The 24319-nt window shown below is 35.2% G+C and overlaps 1 protein-coding gene and 1 pseudogene across 1 annotated transcript in view; both read left to right on the forward strand.

The window, feature by feature from the left end:
• Positions 1 to 6631: 6631 nt before the first annotated feature.
• Positions 6632 to 24319, forward strand: part of GPR149 (G protein-coupled receptor 149) — a 48069-nt gene continuing 30381 nt past the window's right edge. Inside the window, exons 1-3 of the mRNA XM_039857771.1 lie at positions 6632 to 8065; positions 9019 to 9211; positions 12981 to 13438. Of these exons, the coding sequence (XP_039713705.1) occupies positions 7055 to 8065; positions 9019 to 9211; positions 12981 to 13438 (1662 nt within the window). The 5' untranslated portion in view covers positions 6632 to 7054. The remainder of the gene's footprint in view (positions 8066 to 9018; positions 9212 to 12980; positions 13439 to 24319) is intronic.
• LOC120599058 (uncharacterized) lies at positions 12076 to 12194 on the forward strand (annotated as a pseudogene).

Raw genomic sequence — 24319 nt, forward strand, 5'->3', positions numbered from 1 at the left:
TCCTAAATCAAATGGGAAATGGCATAATGTGTACAATGGCTTTTGTGATCCTGAAATGTGACTATTTCCCCTTTATTTTCATTTGCCAGAAATCTCAGAGCTGGTGATGGTGAAGTGCTTCACTTCAAAGGAAACTGCCAGTTATAGAAGTAACTATACCAGAAACTCATCATTAATTATTCTAAGCTCTTATGATGCTTTTTATCCAAGCTTTTAAAGTTTTTCAATATAGGTATTATTATCCTGTCTACGAAGACAGAGGAGCTGAGCCAGAGACAAGATTGAGTGTCTTGTTGAAGGATCTGAAGCAAGCCCGGTGCGAGCCAGAAATCACATTCAGATTGTCAGATTTCGGCTTCTCTACCACAGTGCCCAGGGAATCGATATCACTTTTCACCTCTACAGGGCTATTATTTCTAATCCCTTACCATGTCTCTATTTCATTCAAGATTTTAAAAGTCCATAAATAAGTAACCTTTTCATTTCAAATACACCCCAAACCCTGGGGTATTTCTCACTACGCAGCCCAGAGACACCTCTGCCCCTGCAAGTAGACAACGAAAGAATAAAAGGAGGAAGGTTGATTTAATTTCCACCTCAGTCACTGAATTGCAGTACATCTTGAACAATTGATTTTGCTTGCATTCACTAACTTCTTAGCTGTAGAGTTTGGATAAAACTTCACTTCCCTTAGGGAAGTAAGAGCTTCTGAGATAATTTCTTTAAAACCCTTGGAGCTCAATGGTACTAAATGAAATGAAAGAACAGGCGGCCATCTATATCATTCTATTATTCTATTACTGAGTTAGGACCTCAGAAATTTGTCTTGCCTCAGGAAGTTCTGTTGCCCAGCAATCCCTCTGATTTATTGATGCTCACAGTATGTTTACAAAGGCAAGAAATTAACAGAACAGGGCAGAAAAATAAAATAGATACAATCCTGCCTCTATAAACCTATCTTTGGATAATCTGGGTTCAAATCCTAACCCATTCACTTACCAGCAGTGTAACTTTAGGTGGGTTATTTACTCTCAGTGCCTCAGTTTCTTTATCTGAAAAGCAGAACTAAAACTAATACCTACATCATAAGATTGTGGAATTAAATTAGTTAACACACATAAATAACTTAGAAAAATGTCCAGTGCATTATAAGGACTAAATGTTAGCCATCATTATAATTGTGTTATTGATATTAACTATATATAATTTATATATAATACATATTATTATATATGTTAGAATACATAGGAAGATGTGGCTAAATCTCACAAATGACCAAAATATTCTACCAGTGGAAGATTATTTTGCATTGAAATGCTCCTCTTTTAGATAAATCAAGGATGAACAATTTTTTTCTGTAAAAAAGCTAGATAGTAAATATTTTTGTTTTGTGGGTCACGCAGTCTTTGTCACAACTATTCAGGGTTCAACTCTGTTGTAGCTTGAAAGCAATCATAAAAAGACTTAAACAACTGGGTGTGACCATGTTCCAATAATACTTTACTTATAAAAACAGACCATAGTTTGCCAACCGCTAACATAATCCAAGGAACATTTCAAAGTCACTCTTTTTACTTATTTAAGTAAACTGGGACCTTAATAGGGAAATAATCTTCCTGTCGAAAGACATGATATACAACATATTATCCATTGCCATGCGCCAGATATCACTTCGAGACAAGATGAAGATGCTCCTACAGGAAAGAGTGCTCAGACTGGAAAGCAAAGGCAGAGCACTGAGCACAGAAAGAGAAGCCACTCCCAAGACAATGAATGGCATTCATTTTGCAAAGGATTGGAAAGGTCAACCATCTCTGAGAACATGGTTGATGTAGTTTTGGTACTTAAAGCAAACACTGACCATTTATAGATGGAGAGACCGAGAAGTTTCTGAAAATACTAAGAAAGGCTTTATTTAAAGGAAGCAATTCCCAGCACGCACTGGTATGGGACAGGAACGATGTGTGGTGGGGAGCATAATAATTAAGGATCAGCATAACATGGACCATGCAAGATGAAGAGAAAGCTGGACTAGACCAGAACCAAGAACTAGTCTCATAAATACTTAAAAGTATTCACCAGCTCCTTAGTGAAAAGAAATTTAAAAATTAATATCAGAATTCCTTTGTATGTCATGTATAATGATAGTACTTAGCTCAAGATATTATTCTATCATTGAAATATTGAAATAATTTCTTTGAAATCTTGTAGTTCAAATGGACCTTGAGAAAACAAGGTACAGGGGGCACCCTGCATTACCTCATTACCAATTTAAGGCTTGGTCAATTTGTTGTGCATCAAGACATTCTTATCCTAAGCATTAAATGTTTATTGTATGGAATCCCATGGGATGAAAAGTTATTTCCAAAGAGGAATTTAAAGAGGAAGACAGTATGGAAAATGACTAGACCATAAGCTTTGCCAGAGCAGGAGTAGAATGATCTGTTTATCACTAATGTCATCTACTCAACTCAAATAGATGTTGAATGAATGAAAGTTTATAGTATATACTTATGTTTAGACTAACTATATACACTGTTTATATTTTTATTCTACGTGATGAGTTTAGTCATTCTTAATCTATTTAACAGCTCACTATAAATATCTTACAAAAATCTATTCACACAGCTCTATATAAACTCTCTTCCAGATATTATCTTTATTATATGGCTACATGGACTTTACATAACTATCACTGTCAAGATCCTTGCTCAGAATGAGCAAAATTGAATACATAGTGATCATTAATAACAAACCTTCTCTCTGTAGCTGTTCTACATACATGTATAAATACCTCCAAATTTTTGTCTCATCCAGAAAATGACTTTAAAAAGTCACAGAATTTCCCATTTGAGAGAGTCTCTGAAACAATCCCCATGATATCAAGAGACATCTTTGGGTTGACAACGTATTTAGCAGATTTCTAAAGAGTAGATTCATGAAGTTGGTCTCTTTGACTTGAAGCCAAGTTAAATTGTGTCCTCTCATAGCTATTAGATAGTATTAAATATCGCAGGTTTCTGATGAGACATTGAAAAAGACAATCGCAGCATTTAGGTTCTCTTATGATGTAAAATTCTTTTTTGGAAAACCATCAGCTAAAGCAGAGTACACATGTATTTTATACAATCTAGATATTATATATAAAATAACGTTATAAATATATAATATATTCATTATATATGTGCGTTTACACATATATGTTGGATAATATATAAGATCTTTCACTTCAACTTTGATGATTAAGTTAGTAAAAGTCTTATGCTGAGCCAACCCTTTAAAATGTTTTGGCTGCATAACACTATATTTCTAGAAACAGAGAAATATATCTACATGATTAATTTTAATGCTTTTTTATTTTCATAAAACAAGACTAAATGTTTCCATTTGGCCCTGTGTTTACTTTCTTACTGCCAAAGCCCCACATTGCCAGGGATGTTATTTTGCCATTTTCTTATGCCGTTTCCTACTCTGAGGATTTTCAGATATAATGTAGACTTTTAGAGAAATGAATTGCCTGCAGTGCTTTGCAAAGGTATAATTACATCAAGGACTTCATAAACTAAAAGCCTAATGAAATTATTGCCATGTAATTCTCTGTGGGTTGTTTTATAGTCTGTAATGCTACGTTTAGTATATGTTTTAAAATAACCAAAGCGGCAGTAGAACAACAATAAATATTCACCTAAGTTGTTCTGGCATTATCATAATTTCAACTGAAATTGATATAAATTTGTATGACTAAAGAATTTGAAGACTGATTTTAAATAATTGAAGATATAATAATTGAAGCTTTATCATAAGTGAGACAGAGGAATGAGGCTCGCTCACAAGAACCGAGTAAAATTTTTTAAGGCATAAAGGGGCTTCATACAAATCTCTCTTCCTTGTCTTCTACTAGTTATCCCGGTTATTTGAAAGGCATCTGAAATAATTTTTTAAAATTATTATTAGTTCAGGATGATATTGCAAAGAAAATGAGATTATGGCTATGAGAAGGACTTATTACTTTCAAGAAACTCATATATATGTATTCTCTATATACACATATTTGTAAATATATATGTATCATAAAACATAAAGCTTAGCAAAGTTGTTTTTAAATTAAATTTTTGAAAAATGAGACATTCAAATATGTTTTCTGAGAAAGGAAAGCAGAAATAAAACTTTACAATTGTCAATGTCCACCAGAAGCATCCCCAAGTGTGAGGTGCTGGGAAGGGGTGACTAGAAAGTGTGTGTTCGTTCTGATTAAGAATGCAAAGCAGGACTATAATTTTAAAATCTAGCCCACCACTTCTGACCTATGTGGGCAACAGTATATCTAGCCATATAGGATTACTGGGTTCCCATCAGGAATAATCAACCACCCAAACTCAGTGACTTACTTGTAATTCTCAATCATGTAAAGCTACTATAGGTTCACAGAGACCTGCAGGGCAACCAAGATGCTTCAACTGTTCTAACATTCCAATTTCCAGGCTGCTTAAATCTTACCCATCTTCATATTAATAAGGGTCTCCATGCCGTCACGGAGAAAGAGAAAGCATGGGACTCATCAACTCTTACAGGCTTCCATTTTTAACTTGATGAATATATTGATTGTGAACTAGGCAGATAAGAATATTAAGATACAGTTAACCTGTAATATTTAAAAATTATAACATCCAAGTTTAGTACATGAACGGGCCTAAAAACAATTCAATAAATCGTACAGATCATACAGATGTAGAAACGGACACTCAGAGAAAGTATAATTTTTGCCCAAAGTTACACAGCCAGCAATAGCAGAGTCTAGAGTCAAATTCACATCTCTCTCCTAGCTCCCAACTGGCTGCAATTCCACTTCCAGTCTTTGGAGGTATGCTAATACTCTTGCCTCTCCTGTCATATCCTAGAGACTAGCGCGACATGGTGGTTAGATGTCCTTTTTCCAAATTTGTATTTAATGGAAAACCCAGAAATGATAGTAATTATAAAGGGAATGCCCCAATACCTCAAATGGTATTATAACAACTATTATTAATTTTTACTCACTGTATTTTAATAATGTGATACTTACTGTCCAACTCAACTGAAAATCCAGAATTAAATACCATATTGAAGAATAATATTTTTACTTGTGGGCGGGGAAGAATAAGATCTGAGAGAAGAGACAGAATAGCATGCCAGAACTTTGAAAATGATCAAAAATAAGGTCTGTTTATTATTCTGTGCTTTCTGTAGCAACATTATTTTAAGATGAATTTACCCCCAGACCCTGCTTACTCTCACCACACAGCAAGGTCTGCTACTATCAGTAGGGAGAGCTAGAGTGCTGAACTAGCTGTCGCAGGTGGTTTTGTTCCCATTTGCTGAGTGAAGGAGAAATTGAACATGTCAAGATAAGCAAAGCGCTCACTATAGTTATTGAAGGGTATGGCTGGCAATGACTAATACAATCACTTTCCACTTGAACAGATTCAGGTTCAGTTACCTCTAAAATGTAGCTTCAGTTATCTCTAAAATGTAAGGAATGATCAGAGCTTTATTACCACTTCCATTCATTTAGATCATTACCAAATCAACTTTCTCCTTTCTCTTCCTCTGCTTCCATTTAGACCCCAATACTCTGTGTATGTGGGGGTGGGGGGTGGTGGGGGAGGGAAGCAACCCGTAGTCATGAGGCTGAGCTAAAGAGGAATGCTTTAGGGTAGCCAAAGTATCCTGGGAAATAGCTGACCAGAACTACTGCTGTCAGTTAAATCTTTGCTAAGCCATTCATCTGGCAAAACTGACATTTTTTAAAATGAGTTCAGAGATGCTGTTATTCTATGCAACACCCCAGATATTCTGGCTAAAAATGTTTTTGTGGGGCAACCTCCCTTTTAGGCCCTGTATAATGTCATCTGACTTTAACAATGAGGAATATTTATTCAAATGATATCTTGCTGACTTGATGACATTGACAGAAAAGTTACATTCTAAAGCTAGTATGCTTCTACCTAAAGATTCTGCAAAATCTTTTTACTTGTAATGAGGATCATAAATACATGATTATTGTGATATATATACACACAGTTATATATACATATATATATAAATTATATACATTATATAACATAGCAAGTATCCTATTCTTTTTAAAAATGGCATTGATAATATTCTTCTTCCAATGGATTACGAATCAGAGAGGTCTGGATATGAATTAAAGCAGTCCCTTAGTGCAGCAGGTTGGATCTCTCAAACTATTTGTCATTTATATCAAACCTGAGCTAGTATTTGGGCTAGTTTTATATGTCAAAAACAAAGGGGAAGGCTTAGCAAGGACCTTATTTCTTGTTTCGAACAAGGCAGGCTGAGAAGATGTACATCATTTCGCTCACACACTGAACTCCCCTCCCTTTTGTTCCTGCTTCTCTCTTGCTTGGAGCTGACTCCTCCTTCCTGCAGCTCTGAGGATCACTGGCTGACTGAAGAGGACAGCGGTTCAGACAGGAGCTGAGCTGTTCCTTCCTCATTCATTCTCATTTCTCTCTCTCTCTCTCTCCTCCGACCTTCCCCTGCCCCCCCCCCACCCCCCACCCCAATCAATGCCAGCAAAGCTGAAACCTACCCGATAATCTTTCTGCCTTTGAATCCAGCTCTGGAAACAAATGCATCATTTTACTGCTGTTAAAAAGTGAATATAGTTTGATTACCTCAAGCTACAAGCTGCTTTGCTCCATAAGAAGGACCCAAAGGATCCAGACATCATTGTTTTTTTCAATCTACCTGAAGAGCTTTTGCTTTCATGCCTGAAACCTGATGGTTTTGGGAAGGAGCTTTTGGTTTGTTTTTAACTGGAATGGTGAAAAGTTTCTTGCAGATGCTTTAAATGGAACCCAATTTTAAAAATGGGTTGAGTCAGATCTAAAGGAGACATGCCTGACCATTTTCTGCTCGACTGATGGGGGAATATCTAGAGGGAAACTTGGAAGGAGAAATGAGATCTGATTTGCAACTAATAGCCTTGCTTTATTTTGAGAATATTTACAGACTCATTGAAAGGGAAATTAAATATTGACCTAGGACAATGTCTGCATTTCTCAGTAACTTAACAAATGACTCTAGCCTATGGAAAAAAAATCATAATTCGACAGACCTTTTAAATCCGCCAGGAACTCTGAATATCTACCTTTTTTGCCTGACGTGCTTAATGACTCTTGCAGCCCTGGCAGGCAGCATTTATTCACTAGTTTCCCTGCTGAAAATGCAGAACAGAACTGTAGTGTCCATGCTTGTGGCTTCCTGGTCTGGGGATGATCTCATGAGCGTCCTGTCGGTCACCATCTTCCTGTTTCTGCAGTGGCTAACCGAAGTCCCTGGCTACTTCCAATCTCTGTGTACCACCTCTGCCTTACTGTATTTATGGCAGGGCCTCTCAAGCAACTTGAAGGCGACTCTCCTAGTTTCATACAACTTTTACACGATGCGCAGGACTGTAGGGAGCCAGGCAGCCTCCAGAAGATCCCGGCAAGTGCTCGGCGTGGCGCTGACCCTGTGGGCAGTCAGTCTGCTGCTCTCCACGCTCCCGCTGTGTGGTTGGGGCGCCTTTGTGCGCACGCCTTGGGGCTGCCTGGCAGACTGCTCCAGCTCCTACGTGCTGCTCCTCTTCGCTGTGTACATTTTGGCTTTTGGACTCCTCGCTGGCCTTTCGGTCCCGCTTACTCACCAACTGCTGTGTTCGGAGGAGCCACTGAGACTCTACGCCAACTACCAGGAAATTTCCCGTGGAGCTTCCACTCCTGGGACCCCTCCAACTGGGGAGAGAGTGCTCTCCCTGTCCCCAGATGATGCTCTGGGTCCTGCCCTGCGTTGCTCTGCGGGATGCTCCCCGAGCTCGGACACCGTGTTTGGACCGGGTCCTCCCCCGAGGACCGGAGTGGGGCAAGGGCTGGAGCGCGGTGCCAACGGGGCCGCAGCCTGCAGGAGTGAGAACCGGGGCACTCTATGTGGCACCAGGAGCTTCACCGTGAGCGTGGCACAGAAGCGCTTCTCTTTGATCCTAGCGCTGACAAAAGTCACCCTTTGGCTGCCCATGATGGTAAAAGTGCAGTCGCTCACAGTGCGCGGGTGTGTGTGCCGGACAGTGTGAGTGTGTTGGGACCAGCGTCCCTGGTTTGGAGTTACCAAAAGACGTGCAGTTAAGTCCGCTTCCAAGTGTATCTCGCGGCTTTAGAGACGCACTTGTAGGAAGGCAGTTAAAGGGTAGCGCTAAATCTCAGAGAAGGTTTTGCTGCTTAGTGCTTCTTTCAAAATTGGGGAGTGGATGGGGAGTGCTTTCAGGAGTTAGAGACTTAGTTTTCCTAGCGCTGTCTTGGCCAAGAGTGTTGTCTTCTCTCATAGCGGAATCTGGGGGTATTCAGAAAAGGCGGTAGTTATAAAAAGGTGTTCCCCTACACCCAACGTTCTGTTGTCCCCTTGTCTGGGTTCCATTCCTACTTGGTAAGGATGCAACGCCCATCCCTAGCAGGGAGAGAGGAGAGTCTGAGAGAGAGAGAGAGAGAGAGAGAGAGAGAGAGAGAGAGAGAGAACAGGCTTTTGTTCAAGCCTCCATGAAGGATCCCAGGTAAGAGGTGGTGGGGTGGCACCTTGATATGGACAAGCACACCCAGACAGAAGAGAGGGTCTGGGGATGTGACAAAGGGCCATCTGGAGTACTAGGTTCAGGTTTCACAGACACCTGCTTGTTTTCCTAGTTGTGTCCTCTGAGGACTGTGCTTCTCTGGTGGAGGCTTGAGCTGGCAGCAGACACAGACCAGGCACTCGGAGTGAAAAACCCTCAAGCCCTGTGCTGCCTGGAGCAGCAGGCCTCCTTCCAGGGAATCCTAGTTGTTCACCAGCAAAGCGGAGGTCACGAGCCCAGAAGCAGAGCTTCTGGCTCTCAGGCAGCAAAGAGGCCTAGTGAAAGGGGCTGGGGCAGCATGCGTGGGGGAAAGGCCCAGGGAAGTGGAAAATGTGATGGTGGAACATGTCTGAAGTTCTCTGCCTTTGCAGATCAACATGGCGGTCCAGTACATGGTGGGGTTTCAGAGCCTTCCCTTTGAGACACTCAGCTTTCTACTAACCCTCCTGGCTACCACTGTAACCCCTGTATTTGTCTTGTCCAAACGCTGGACCCACTTGCCCTGTGGCTGCATCATCAACTGTAAGCAGGATGCATATGCAATGGCATCAGATGGGAAAAAAAGTAAGTCCTCAACAATGTAGTAGCAGTTAGGAGCAATTTGCATGCAGTCAAATACAGAAAAGTGGTCTACTGAGAAGTTGCCTGAGTAGGGAATGTAGAGTCCAAAGACAAATGTAAATGGTAAATAGAGGGTAGAAATTATAATGTGAAACAATTCTTAGCTCAGTGTAGGACGTTTTAAATGAGGCAGGTTTAAAACAACTCTGTGAAGTGCTTGTACATTGTATAATTACTTTAGGTAAAAAAAGGAAGAGGAAGAGTTTATTCAAAACAGCTTGAGTCAACAAAGGCCCTTAGGTGTTATATCCACCACAGCTCTTAGTTCAGGGTAGAAAATAAATCCAAGTCTACATTGAAAAGCCTGCATCTGAAAAAAAGATGCACTCTCAGAAGAGTTAAAAACTCATTCTATTATAGTGCATTATTATTTAATGAAACAGTAAAGAAAAGCATTTTCATTATTTTGCTGCTTGTATTTTTCCAGGGTTTTGAAAAGTCTTCAGAGTAAGCAATAAAAGTGCCTGAAAACAGTTCCCAAATTTTAAGTATATACCTCTGCTTTTAGAAAACACACAAAATGCGCCCCCTCCAGCAACACATGAGTTTTAAGAAAGGACAAAGTTGGCAGAGTTTGTTAATGTATGTTATGTATGAATCTAGCCATGCTATTTACTTAAAAAAAAAAAAAAGTATGTTCTAGTGAGTATATGTAGAATGGGAGTGGGTCAATTACAAAACTCACTAGAGCGTAATTGTTCCCATACTGAGACAGGGAGAGCTGAGGAATGGCCTGTATATTTTGACTCTGCCAGGAAGAAAAAGAATATTATTTTGTCATTCTAGAAAAAAGACATGATGGTCTATCATCTAATAAATCTATGAATGCATTACTGTATGCTGAATTAACTGTCCTATTAATTATCTGTTGTTCAGAATAAGCAAGTATATTATTCTTTACCAGAGAAGGGTAAATGAAAATAGTTCATAACAGACTACTTTAGGAATGTAAACTGGAGAACATTAAAATATATTCTGAATTGATTCTGCAACAGTATTATTTTATAAACATTTTATAACCATTTACGAATAATCAGGAACTGGTCACTTTCCACATATTATTACCATTTAAAATTTAGTATGTCTAAATATTTTCAAATGACCAGAAGATTTTCTGACTCATTTTGTTTGCATAACATGATGTTTCCTTTTTTAAATAGTTAAATATTTAATATAAAATCAGATTTTCAGTTTTCATTTTTTGACAAAATGAGAGTGTCTGGTGATATATTACTCAAAGGAATTATTTTTATAAGCTGATATAATTATTTATGTCTATAATTGTAATTATCAAGATGTACTTAAAGCAAAAGACTAAAGCTAATCATCTAGGGGTTTCCTTTACAGAATAAATACAGCATTCTATTTCTTTTTCATAAATGTACTACAGACTTCAAAATATCCTAACTACATTCTGATGGTTTTTAAATTTTTTGTAAGTTCTTAGTCAAACTCTGTCAACTCTGTTATATTGTTAAAACATTATATTGTTTACTTTAGTTACCTCAGTCAGAATTTATCTTTAGTGTTAAGGAAAGTCACTAAAGATATGTTTCTATGGGTTATACTTCATAATTAAAGTACTTCCTCTAATATAAGACAGCACATCTGAGACATTCTGCTTCCATTAACATATTTCTCTCATGTGTCTGATTAGCAATTTTACATAGACCAATAACTACAAATGTGGAATCAATTAGCTTTAAATTCATATCTCTTTACCAGGTAAGTAATCTTAGGTTGGTTTCCTCTATCAGCCTCAGTTTTCTCAATTGTAAAGTAGGACAGATAAGCTTTTCATTATGTAGTGTTATTGCTGTCTTAAATGAAATGACCTATGTGCATAACTTGGCCCTTGGAAGCTCTATTTCCCCATGGACTCTATCACAATTCCACTTTTTTCTCATAACCTATTTCAGACTGCCTCTTGTACCTCATGACATGGAGACAGATTCTCCATCGACACATTCTGAAAACTCCTTCGAAAACATTACTCATTTTTGCTTTGTATATTTCATAGCTATAATATTCAACTAATAAAATATATAGCCACAAACATCAATTTTATTGTTATATGAAAAACCTGGGATTTTATAACAGTTTTTATTTGCTTAATGCCCCTAAATTGACAATTTGTCACTTTATATCTTTTTTAGAGAAAAGAGAAATGCACCAATAACTAAAACATCCTTTTAGTTCCTTCAGCTTTTACAATGTTGTTTGACTTTTACAATGTTAAAGTCAAAACTCCTAATTTAATTTTACTGGACTATATTACTAGAAAAAAGTAAGTAGATGTATAAGTGAGACACTGTATAAAATATTAACATCTGCTTCTACTTTTCCATTTTCTTTGAATAGAAATTCTCATGTTCTAGCTCAATAAATGTTTTGGCTCAAATAATTAAGTATATCTATAAATTCCATTTCTCAATCAGCAGAACTGGTTTCTAAATCTTCAGTTCTGGGAAATTTTCAGTAATAAAATCAGCATGTGAATAACACTAGGATAGCTCAGTATCTTCTACAAAACACAGAACTATCCAAGTAGAACATTTTTTTTTAATGAGCAACGTTTTGAAAGATGAAAACTGAAACACTTAATTGTATTTTGTCTACCATCTGATTATAACTTACTACATGAAAATTATCTAGTATTTAATGACATTTACATAAAAAAATCGTATCACTTTCTGTTAACATTCTCACTGGTTATTCTAATAAAACTTTGTACTATAGCCACCAACTAGTAATGCTATATTTAGGATACCATCATATTTCACCTGACTTAAACCATGAAAAGTTTTGTCTACAGCCATGCCACCCTGAACAAGCCCAATCCCGTCTGATCTCGCAAGCTAACCAGGGTCGGGCCTGGTTAGTACTTAGATGGAAGACCACCTAGGAAGACCAAGTGCTGTAGGCGTAAAAAAGTAAGAAATAAAGGATTGTAAGCTGACAAGGTCCTTGCAATCTGTGAGGTCAACCAAGGGTTGCCTCTCCTAAAAAAATTTTAAAAATGAAAAATAAAAAAAATAAAAAGTTTTATGCACTCCTGCTACATTTATCTTGTAATTAATCAGGTTTACATATGTTACAAAATGCTTCAGTTCACAGAAATATAAATCTATTGATTTTTAAAATAATTCATTACAAATTTATTTGTCAAAAATGAACCTGTTATTTTTTAAAAATTTAAAAACTACTGAAGCAATGTCTAATTTTTAATGTATGTATTTATAAACATGTCAGGAATATTATACATTAAAATATTTAAAGCAGTTATATCTTTTGGCAGTACTGTCAGCTGAATAACTCACATAATATTAAAAACTACTTAATAACTAATTTCAAGCAAAATAAAATTTATGAACAATATATTCTATCCCAAAATAAAGAAATATAAAGATAATTTGAAGACTGAAAAAGCTACAATGAGAGTTTTATAATTTATGATTAAATTTTTGTTACATAAAACTGCTTTAAAGACCGCAGGGTTTTTGGAATTGTAAACAGTTAAAGCCCTTCATTGTACAACTGAGAAAAATTAGGCCTAGAGTGAAGAGATGACTTGAATTTGTGAAGTAAATATAGTTTTGATAGTCATAGTAATCAGTTAAGTGCACTTTCCTAATTTTACTTACAATGTATGTTTAACTGTTGTTCATAGCTACCTTCCCAACCATGGACTATTGTTTTTGTTTTTACTTAGTCAGGAGGAGAGGCTTTGAATTCAATCTATCATTCGAACAAAGTTATGGAATTTATAAAATAGCACATGAAGATTACTATGATGATGAAGAAAATTCTACTTCCTCTCTCAATCTCATGAACTATGAATGCAAAACTACAAAAGACTCTCAGAGAGACACGCATAAAGTCTTCAATACCATAAAAGTGGAAATCAGCACTATGCCTTCTCTGGACAGCTCCACATTAAAAGGCATCAACAAATGCACTAATACTGATATTTCAGAAGCTAAACGGGATGCCTACAATGAAAAGGGCGTTGATCCACTGCTCCTTAAAGAAACAGAAGGTGATATTCACTATGAAGAAACCACATTTTTGGAAGGGCCAGAAAGAAGACTTTCTCATGAAGAGAGTCAGAAACCAGACCTTTCAGACTGGGAATGGTGCAGGAGTAAATCAGAAAGAACCCCTCGTCAGGTACTGTAAAGATTGTTCTTCCTGTGAAATTAAAAGTGAGACCAAATATGAAAAAGTTCAGTTGATTATTTCATTTGATTAAGTCCAAGGCTAATTATGCTTTTCTCAAATAATTTCCATGATACTAAACTTTATTTCAAAGAATTTCAAGGTGTCTTTTGAAGGACTTTTAAATTTTTTTAAATTAGTTCTGCATTTTCATTTAAAATCTTTATGTGTTGAGATTGGCTGAGTTAAACAGACTCTTTGAGAAGGGGAGAGAATTCTATTTTCGACTCAAGTAATCTATCTAAATTCAAACTAAGCCCTCAGAACTTGTTTCAAATTAGTTAACTTGTAGGTTTTATTTTTTTCTTTACTCAAAAAGTATTCTACAAGTCCCAAAGAGAAGTTTTCTTTTTTTTAATGTAATGGCAACTATTTATACAACTAGTGGTGAGGAGCACAGTCCTGCTGCAACTACCCTAGACAGCTTCTCTGTTAATCTTGCTACAACTAGTCCCTCTAGTACTCAGCAAGAAAAAAAAAAAGAGCTGTTTTATAATATACCCAAGTGAGCCTTTGCTAGCCCTGCTGAATATTCCATCTCTTGAAAGATCAAAGAATGGTTTTATAATGTTTTATAAACATGAAAGAATGTGCACCTTAATCTCATCTCACTCTCTCCTAGATTCCAGCCTGCCTAGAATTTTATTGAAATTCTAGGCAGGCTGGAATCTAGGAGAGAGTGAGATGTACAGTATAATATTAATGAGATTATTCTTTTCTCTAAACTCTCATATCTAATAATTAGCCCTTGCTTTCCACACTATTGATTTACTAGGAGTAGAAGCCCTTTCTACAGGCTTTAATGGAGATCAAAGTCCACTTGCACCTAGTCTCTGGAATCAAAATCATAATTCTAGAAATATCTACTAGAAATAATGCATTCATTGGATGACCATATAACACCAACAATGAATGACCATATAACACCAACTATGAAGATGAGCAGAATAATCTGAGATTCTTTTTATTCTTATTGATTAATTAAAACTACTAGTCTTTCTCTATATCATCATTTAAAGAGTTGAATAAAATGTATAAAATTATATTATTAAAATAATTATTAATATTGCCAAATGATTAGGTAGCTCAGAAGAACATCACTAAATCTTTGCCATAAATTATAAAATACAGTGACACAATGCTCTCAGTATTTTTACAACAATATGGTACCACACTTAAGAGGGGAATTCCTAAAATTTCATCAGTTTGTACCTGAATAGTCTAAACATCCTGGTTTTCTTGCACTTAAAAATTAAGTAATATTTATGACGGAACATCTGCATGTGTGTGTGTGCATGCATGTGTGTGTGTACATCTCAATAACTTGCACCTATCGTGTGTGTTACTGCCCTATCCCATCCTCATGCTTACCCCTTGGGGATTATAGCTATCTTGAATCTTGCTCATGCTTTTTTTGTGTTATTGTTTTATCACAGATGAATGTATTTTGAACACAATAAACTGTTTAATTTTGCTTATTTTGAGCTTTCTAAAGATGGTATCATATTGTACCCAGTCTTCTGGGACTTGTTTTTTTTCCACTCAATATTATTTTGAATAGAAAGGAATGACTGTTTTCTTTTGCATTATGTTAAAACACTGGAAATTATTATCTAAAATATCACAACTTATAGCCCTCATGTAAAAGTTTTGGTTGCAGTTTAGAGAACATAAACAATTAACCATACCTAGAAACATATGAAAGATCAGACGTTGTTTATATATAAGTATATAGTCCTATAAAAATGAAGAAGCACAATTTACCCACAAACCTTTGTAAATCAAAAAATAAAATGATATATGAAAAGCACAAAACTTTGATCAATCCAGATATCTTTTCACTACAAAAATTTTCTTATTAAATATTAATATTTTAATGTCTGTGAAGAGCAAGTAGTTCAGGAAATTGATCTAAAATGGTGGTTATGAAAAAATGATTAGTGGTAGATTAGATAATATAATATTTAGGGAAGGTAAAATTTTTATTTTCAGAGACTAATTGAAATTAAATGAAATATATCATAAATTTAAAAATGACAGTAAAAAATCTTTAGGCCACAGGCTGATGTTATTGGTATGACTTTCCCTTTAAGGTTAACATTATAACCAAAATACATTTAGGCTTGAAAAGTTTATGAGTACTTTTTCTATGACCAAAGACAAGATTTAGGTCTCACTCTGTTCTTCATCAGCAGCTATTTTATGGGAGTAGATGGTGACTTGAAAAGCACTTTCATTTCACCCTTTTCTTCCAAGTCCTTCTTTATTCTGAAAGCAATGGTAATTTATGTATCTTATAGTGATACATTAAACTGTAGCAGACACTACAGTAACTCTATGAAAACAACTTTCTCTTTTCATTTTCTATGGTTGCATTTTCAAATGTGCAGACTCAATTTATCGATCATATCTAATGGGACTACATTGAATAGTGTGTTCTTTGTTCTTAGGCTTAAAAAAAGTAGTTTGATTTAAAATATATTAGTGAGCCCTTCTTTATTTTTATAATAGGCATTAATTGTTTTATATTAGAGTTTGTAAGTAAACAATTTCTTAATATATCTTGTTGGAAATTGTGGTTGGAGTGAGAGTGTCAGATCAAGGTTAAAGTGTAATGAAGATAGTAGTAGAATGACTTCCCCAGGTTTTAATGTGATCCAATAAAATTTATCAGAGTTGACCGTGTTTATTAGACTGAAATTCAGTATTAAACTTAGCCACATGATCACTTATTTTTGGACCCCTAATAGGTAGAATGCTAAGCAGTTCACTATTAAAATGTTCAGAAAAATAGTCAGCCATGTCAGAATTGTTCAGGTCCAAAGTTTTGATATGGCAGCCATGGTGTGCCTGTTGCTCAAATGAAACAACGATTTTCTGGAATCGAAAAGTTCTGTCATTTATAAAGAAAATTGGATTTATCAAATAATTTAGTGGCTTGTGGGTGATCACTCTTATTTTCTCTTTTAATACTAAGTTCATCAAATTACCCATGGGTTCCATTCGCTTTGCTTTTAATGTATTGTCTTAGAGCTCTAGAAACATTTATTATTGTAAATCAGAAACAAAGATATGCTGTAACTATGCCCCTTAATCCCATTTATATTCTTATCATTATAGCATCTAAAAGGTGAAAGGTCCTCCTCTATATCAGTAGAGTGTAGAAAGATGGATTCTGAAATAATCCTTCTCAAATGAGAGACAAAGCAGGGGGAAGTGAATACATCTGATTTGCTACACAAACCACTTAGCATAAGGTGGAATAAGTCAACAAGAACTAACTGTAAAGTCACCTGAGAATCAAAGAAATTTTATTTTAAGGAAAATATTTTAACTATTTAAAAATAGTTTTACAAATCAAAGTTGTGTTGTTTGCTAACAGTTTAGCAGCAACATTGATTTCAATAATTTTTTAAAAAATATTACTTAATTTTCATAGAAAATCATAGAAACCAAAAATTGAACTAGCCTATGTTGAGTTCTTTAGAACCCAATGTGCAAATAAGTCAAATGGGGATCTTGTCAAAATGTAGATTGTGACTGAGTAGATCTGAGGTAGGGTCCAAGATTCTGCATTTCTAACAAAGCCCCAATGCAGAATCGAAATCCCATACCAGACCTACAGAATCAGAATCCCCCAGTTGGTTCAGATGCAAATTTAAGGAGTACTGCCTTAGTGTCTAATCACTAGGAGATGGATACTAGTTTAAAGAGCAGGGCTAAATTAACCCTTTAATATATGCCCCATAAAGTGAAATTATACTAGGGGAAAAAAAAAACCTAATACATATATCTCTTTCCTCTCTCTAAAAAAAAAAAAAAAATGCATCTTCTCATCATTTAAAAAAAAAAAAACTATTAGAAAATTAAATCAGGCATAAGATGTTACTGTTTCTTGTGACTTTGTTAGCTTAATAATTGCAAGTTCTTAAACTTTTTCGCTGGGTAATTTTTGACATATTTAACTGAAGTGACCATAGGAGAAAAATTCATTTATCACATCGGCAGCCTCTAGGCAGTCATCCTAACATAAATGACTGTCAGGAGTATAGATATTTTATATTTGGCTACATCCATTTGTCTGGACCAGTTCATTCATTATTAATTGTTCAGAGACCTGGAAAATTGTTATGTTGCTTTCTTTTTTAAAACATTTATTGTTTTATGATTATTAAGTATTATAATTATTTAGAAAATTTAGAAATTTATGATTAGCAAAGAAAAAACACTCATTTCCAATCACCCAGAATTAACCACTCTATATTTTACCATATGAAACTTTAGGCTCTTTCCCATACATATATTTTTACTTAAAAAATAAGTCATATTGCATGTACTGTTTTAAAATCTGCTTTTCTTCACTTAAGAATATAATTTTCATCTGATTTGAATTGTTTGAGTCCTTTGTGTTAATATATGGTGTAGTTTAGAATTTGGAGTATGGCTGAAAGCTCATCCATGAATATAAATTTGTTCACAAGTATTTAAAGTCTTGGAAGTTAAAGTCAAGTGAAATGAAATGTAAACTAATTCAAATATTTCATAACACGTTTTTGTGATGCTCGCAGCATTCATTATTTGCTGAAATGAAGTAAAATTGAGCTGTCTAACTTCACTTTCCACAAATTCAAGGGGATTAGCCTTAGATCAAAGCTTAGCTGGGATGCTATAATTCATCTTTTAAAATAAGAACTCTGTTAACACTCTTTTTTAAAAAATCTCATAGTTTAAGGAAATCTTAAAAGCTATGTCTTGGAACCACCTGGCTATGGCTTGAATCTCTTCTATAACTTCCCGTTGAGTAGTTACGCCTTACCTGAGCTCAAGTGCCTGGAAATGCACTACATTTTTAAAACTTTTTATTTTGAACTAATTTTAGATTTACAAAGTAGTTTTAAAAATAGTACAGAAAGTTCTTATATATCCTTCATCCAGCTCCCACTAATGTTAAAATGTTACAAGAGTATAATGTAATTATCAGGTAATTAATGACTCATTTATAAACCTCATTTCAATTTCGTCAGTTGTCCTGTTGGTTTCCTCTTTGTGGTCCAGAATCTAATCTCTGATCTCATATTGCATTTGTTGTCATGTCTCATCAATCTCCTCCAGTCTGGGAGCAAACCCAGACCATCTGATGCCGGAGACAGCCACATATCCAATACCATAACTGCTTCAGAGAATAGTTTATGGTTAGCAAATATTTTCTTACACCAAATTCTAATCTATTCACCTCACAGGGGAAGACTACTATCACCTAGGGAAACTTTAAAAATGCCCTGGCCCCACCCACAGACGTTTTGATTTAACTGGTCTGGGGTTAGAGCACGGTTTCACTATTTTTTTAAAACTTCCTGTGTGTGGGTATTTGAAAAATATATAATCAACATAGGACTTGTATTTAGAATATGTAATTTATAAAGAACACCAATAAACCAATAAGAAAATAACAGACAATCCAATAGTATATAGTGGTACTTCACATGAGAAGGAATCCAAATAGACATAAACATACATGAAGGTATACCATATCATTAATAATCTGGAAATCTCAATTAAAATAGCAATAAGAGACCACTGCACACACACAAGAACAGCTAAAATTAAATATCTGACAACATCAAGAATTGATGAGAATATGGAACAATAGGAACTCATAGAAACTGCTGGTGGAGTAAATTCTTAAAAGCACTTTGGAAAACAGTCTGGCAATATGTACAAAAGTTAAATATATACATGATTCACGTTCCAGCATTTCCATTCTTGGGTATATACTCTAGAATTGCACTATTCAATACAGTAGCCACAAGTTGTATGTAGCTATTTAAATTTAAATCAATTAGTTTTTTAAATTTAAAATTCAATTCCTCAGTTGTGTTATCTGCAAATCAAGTGCTCAGTACCCAAAGGTGGCTAGTGACTACTGCATTGGACAGCACAAATATAAAGCATTTCCATCACTGCAGTTCTACTAGACTGTGCTATCCTAGAACATGTTTATGTTTTTGCAAGCCCCAATATTGAGGGATAAATGAAAAGGCCATCAACATTAAAATAAATAAATTATTGGATATATTCATAAGAAATACCATGCACAGAAGCATATTTTCCAACATAAGTAATATAAGCTTCAAGCTTCAAGCCCCTCAAACTCTGGTTCAACCACTAACAAAAACAATGAAATTTAACAAACTAAAGCTACACAAAATGTGGAAGAGTTTTGCAAATATAATGAAAAAAAAAAAAATAACAGAAAAGAAGCACAGACTCTATGGTTATATTTAATAAAGCTAGGAAGCAGGCACGACTAAATTAAATGGTTTAGGAATACATACAAAAATGTTAAAACCACAAGGAAGAGCTGGGCAATGATTATCACAGAAGTCTGAGCAGTGTCTGCCTTTAAAAAGAGAGTAAGCAAGAAAGTACACATGGGGTCCCTGGATGCCGGCAATAATCTATTTTTCATTTTAGGGAGTAGTTATACTCTCTTGTGCTACCTATTTATCCTTAAAGCCCTCGAGTGTGTGTTATATTTCACCGATTTAAAGAAGTTAAAAATAAACAAAGTTAGGCCAGATGGTTCTGATAGGCACCCATTGCCCCAGGCCTCTCGCCACGTTCTGCTCTGCCTATTGGGACCATATAGAACCATTACCTCTTCCACTTGCTGTTACATCAGTGGAAAATGGTTATCCAATTATTCACACTACATTTCTTTCTCATTGATTCTAACTAAATATTGTTACTTACCTCAACCTTCCTCATGATAAACTCATAGTAACCCATAGCCCTTTAATTATGTAAAATCCAGAATCAAACAAATAACCAAGCTATCTTTTCTCCTTTACTCTATAAGCTCTACTTTTACTGCATCTTAAGATCAGATTCATTTACTTTGAAGCCAATATCTCACTTCTGGGGTGTTTAACATCAGCTATCACCCTTAAGCCCTTTGTTCATGCTGCTGCTTGGCCATTCTGTACATTTGTAGTCTATTGTTTGGACCCAATTATATCTCTGTTCAATTTCTCTTCTTCTATTTAGCTTACTCTTTCATTATTTTCAATAGCCTTTTCCAAAGCTACTGGAAATGGTTTTGGATGCTAATTCTTTCTAAGACCTGACTTCTATAATGTCATCCCCAAATTTATATCATCCATGATTTGTCATTCTTCATATTTCTAGCCAACTATTAATTAAAAATGTGGAGCGAGACAAGACCAAAGACAGAGGCCTTATGCACACTACTCGAAACAAGTCCCCTTGTTTATTTTGGTTTACTTAAAAAACACCTTTAGTATTTGGGTTCCAATAGTTATTAATCTCCTTAGTTGCCCTTGCAATCAATATATTTTTCCTCCCTCTTATTCAAATGGATATCATTAGAATATTATGAGATACTTTAATGAAATACTAATATAAAATTTTCTAATGCACTTTTATCTGCTGTTAATTAGTTCGTTTATTCAATAAATATAGAAACAATAAGGATAGAAAGATATAAGTTTCTTGCCTTCATAGCCAAGTGTAGAAAGTAGATGTTCAAGGACACTTCTTGAAAGGTATATTTTCACTGAGGGCTACACCTCAGTGAGAAAAGAGCAGGCAGAGAATAGACAATGCACTTTTAGACCACAGAGGATAGAGTAATAACTCCAGCAGCCACCAGGAAGAAAGGAGTTGGTCTAATAAGACAATCTTAGTGAATTCATAATGTATCATCATCTTATAACTTATTTTTCTTGGCCTTCAAACTTTAATCACTAAATCTTAGAAACTTTCCAGGAATAGATATAAATATCACTTGTCTAGTTTATTGATTTCACTTCTTCACATGTGAAAAATGAAAAACATTTGCACATTTCTACTGTTCAATTTCCCATTTGCTTAAAGGTCATCAGTCATGTTTATACAGCAACTTTTCCTAGCAACTTTGAGTGCAATTCTTCTGAGAGAGAAATCTCGCACCAAGGTTCTCTCCTATTGTGTCTTCTTTTAAATTGTACTTCCTTTACCCTCACAAATTGTTTATGTTTTAAAATTCCTTTATGAAGGATGCATAAAGAAATTAGGACTGAAGATTTCTGCTTTTCTGCATCATTCCTTGACTTAATGGCATTGGCTGTAAGAAGTGGACCTACCTCTTTCTTCGATCTTCTGATATGAACATGTTTCCAAAGGCCCTCTTTGATGCCCTTAACTATTTTCATGAGCCACAGATAATTTTCTTAATTTAGCCTTCCTAAATCAATCTTTCCATCTCTGTCAATGAGTCATTTGTTCTATAGGTTCCCCTTAAGCCTGACCTGACCTATATGGAATTACAAGATACAATCTTCTTCCTTAACTTGATCACTTATGATTATACAGCTAGAATTATGGCTTTGACACTCATATATATATTTTTTCAAATTTGCCTTTTGAAAGTTTAAAAGTTTAACTTTACTCTGTCCATACTTTCCCTTTCAGACAGCATGGATTCTAGGGATAAATCATTAGTTTTCTCCTACGGTCCAAGTCTTGCAATTTTGCCAATCACTTTTCCTTATTGGTCAGCTATAGATGCTAAGAAAATGTTCTTTTTTGCCTTATTTATTCTGTGAGATCAAAGTGTCAGCAATATGCAGGACAATTTACTTTATAGTTAAATATAACTTCAAGCAGAATCACTGGGGAAAAAAAACTACCTTGCCACTGGGCAAACATAGACTCTGCATTTATGACCATATCTCTATTCAAAAGCCCTTTCCTATATCTTAAGCCATGATTTAGAAATCTAAATTCAGTTCACTGACACTATCTGCAAAGCCATAAGAGTTTTGAAACAACCAGTAAATTAATACCACTTACTAACAAGTCACCAATTTATGATAGTCACCAATTCTAAGCAATTATAATAATAAAAGAAAAAAAAACTTTTAAGAATTTCAGAAAGATAACATTTTGTATTTCATCCTTCGAAGAAAGATAATTCTTGAACCAGCTCCATTTCCCCATGAATCATGCAGCTATAAGTGATAAAACCAGGACTCAAACACATTTATCCATAGTATTTTAGTGTAAAAAGTCCATTCAGTATCTTACCAGCATCCATTCATTATGATATTTAATACCTTTGTTAAAATCATAGGTTATAATGTATTTTCACTCTGGGCTTTTACAGGATGTTGTAGGTGAAGCTTGGGCCTTGGAAACAGGCAGGCCTGGGTTCAGTCTTGCCTCTTTTTGTATCCTTATATTTTCACTGATAATATAGGGACATAATAAAACTGATGGTTTGAAGATTAGATAATGTATATCAAATACTTATTTTAGTATATAATGCATAATGAATAACACACTTGAGATGATTGTTATTCATTCATTCACTGTTATTCATTCATTCAGTCAGTAGCTATTCTTTAAATGCATACTAGGTGCCAGGCACTATAATTGGTACTAGTGATAGCGCAGTTAACAAAACAGACATTCTGCCTTCAAAGAGTTAATTCCTAACATGGAACAGAAAAATTAAATAAATGAGTATTTAATAAGTAGAGTAAAATAAGAGTGCATTACTGGAATTCTAAAAAAAGGTTTTGCAGAGTATCAGGTATTTAAATTGATACCTGAAGGACAAGCAAGATTTAGTCACACAAAATGAGAAGAGAATATATCCAGGAAAAGATCTGTCAGACTCCAAGGTCTATCTTCTTTATGTAATTCCTTCATCTCTACAATCTTATAATAAAAAAGAAGGAAGATAGATATCCCAGATATATTTCCTCTAGTCTACTGAGTAGCTTTACATTTCTCTTAAAGATATTTAAAATTATGTGTAAAACACTTAACTGAATTACACTTAATTCCATGACCTTAGGGAGGTAGTTTTACAATTTCTGATTCATTGCAGTAATCTCTCAAGTAAGAATCACTCAAAATGAGGTCACCTGATTCAACGGAATGCCGGGCCGTACTGTGTCATCAAGGGAGGCTCCAGGACTTTTTACACAGGAGCATCAGAATGACAATCTTGTAGAAGGGCCATCAAGAGGACTTATTAAAGTGGTGTTTAACTCACTGGTTATGTTAAGTGATGTTAAGCTCACTGGCTTCCATTGGAGAACAGACTGAAGTGGCTTTGGAAGCACGAATGAAGAGTATTGGGAAGGATAAAAAGATCCTCTTCCTCTAGATTGTCCATTGGCACAATCACTACTTATCACGTGAAATATCATCTAAGGCAAGTAATGCAACCTCTCTGGCCCTTAGTAAGCTCATAGGACTGATATGAGAATTCAATATTGTGATGTAAATAATTTCAAATATGTAAAACCACTCACACATGTACATGATTATAATAATATAGAAGCATTAAGCAGAGAAAGCTTTAGATATGTATGTATATCATATAGTAAGAACTCTAATATAGTGTTGAGTTAATGTCAGTAAAAGCAATTGTGTTTCAAATTGGTGTGTGGAAGTGACTTAGGTGTTTATAATAGTTATTTTCTTGCTCTCTGGTAAAAATAACTCAGCTGTCAAATGGCAAGGACTTTCAAATAGTGCCACCAAGATACCTCAGGCCATACCTTAAATACTTCTAACAGCCATACCTGGGTAAATGGACCATTTCTCTCTCTGGGCCAGAGGAAAGCTGCCAATAACTCTGCAAACACTCTGCAGGAATTTGGATGCCAGTGTGGAGAGTTAAGTTCCAGGAGGCATTTGGGTTCAAGATAGGATACAGAATTATTAGAAAGGAGTCCAATACTAGTAATCTAAGGACAAAGGTGGTATTTATTATAATAATGACGACTGGCAATTTTTAAATATTTGTGGTAAAAGATA

This window comes from Pteropus medius, unplaced genomic scaffold (assembly GCF_902729225.1).
Source record: "Pteropus medius unplaced genomic scaffold, Ma_sr-lr_union100, whole genome shotgun sequence".
NCBI lineage: Eukaryota > Metazoa > Chordata > Mammalia > Chiroptera > Pteropodidae > Pteropus > Pteropus medius.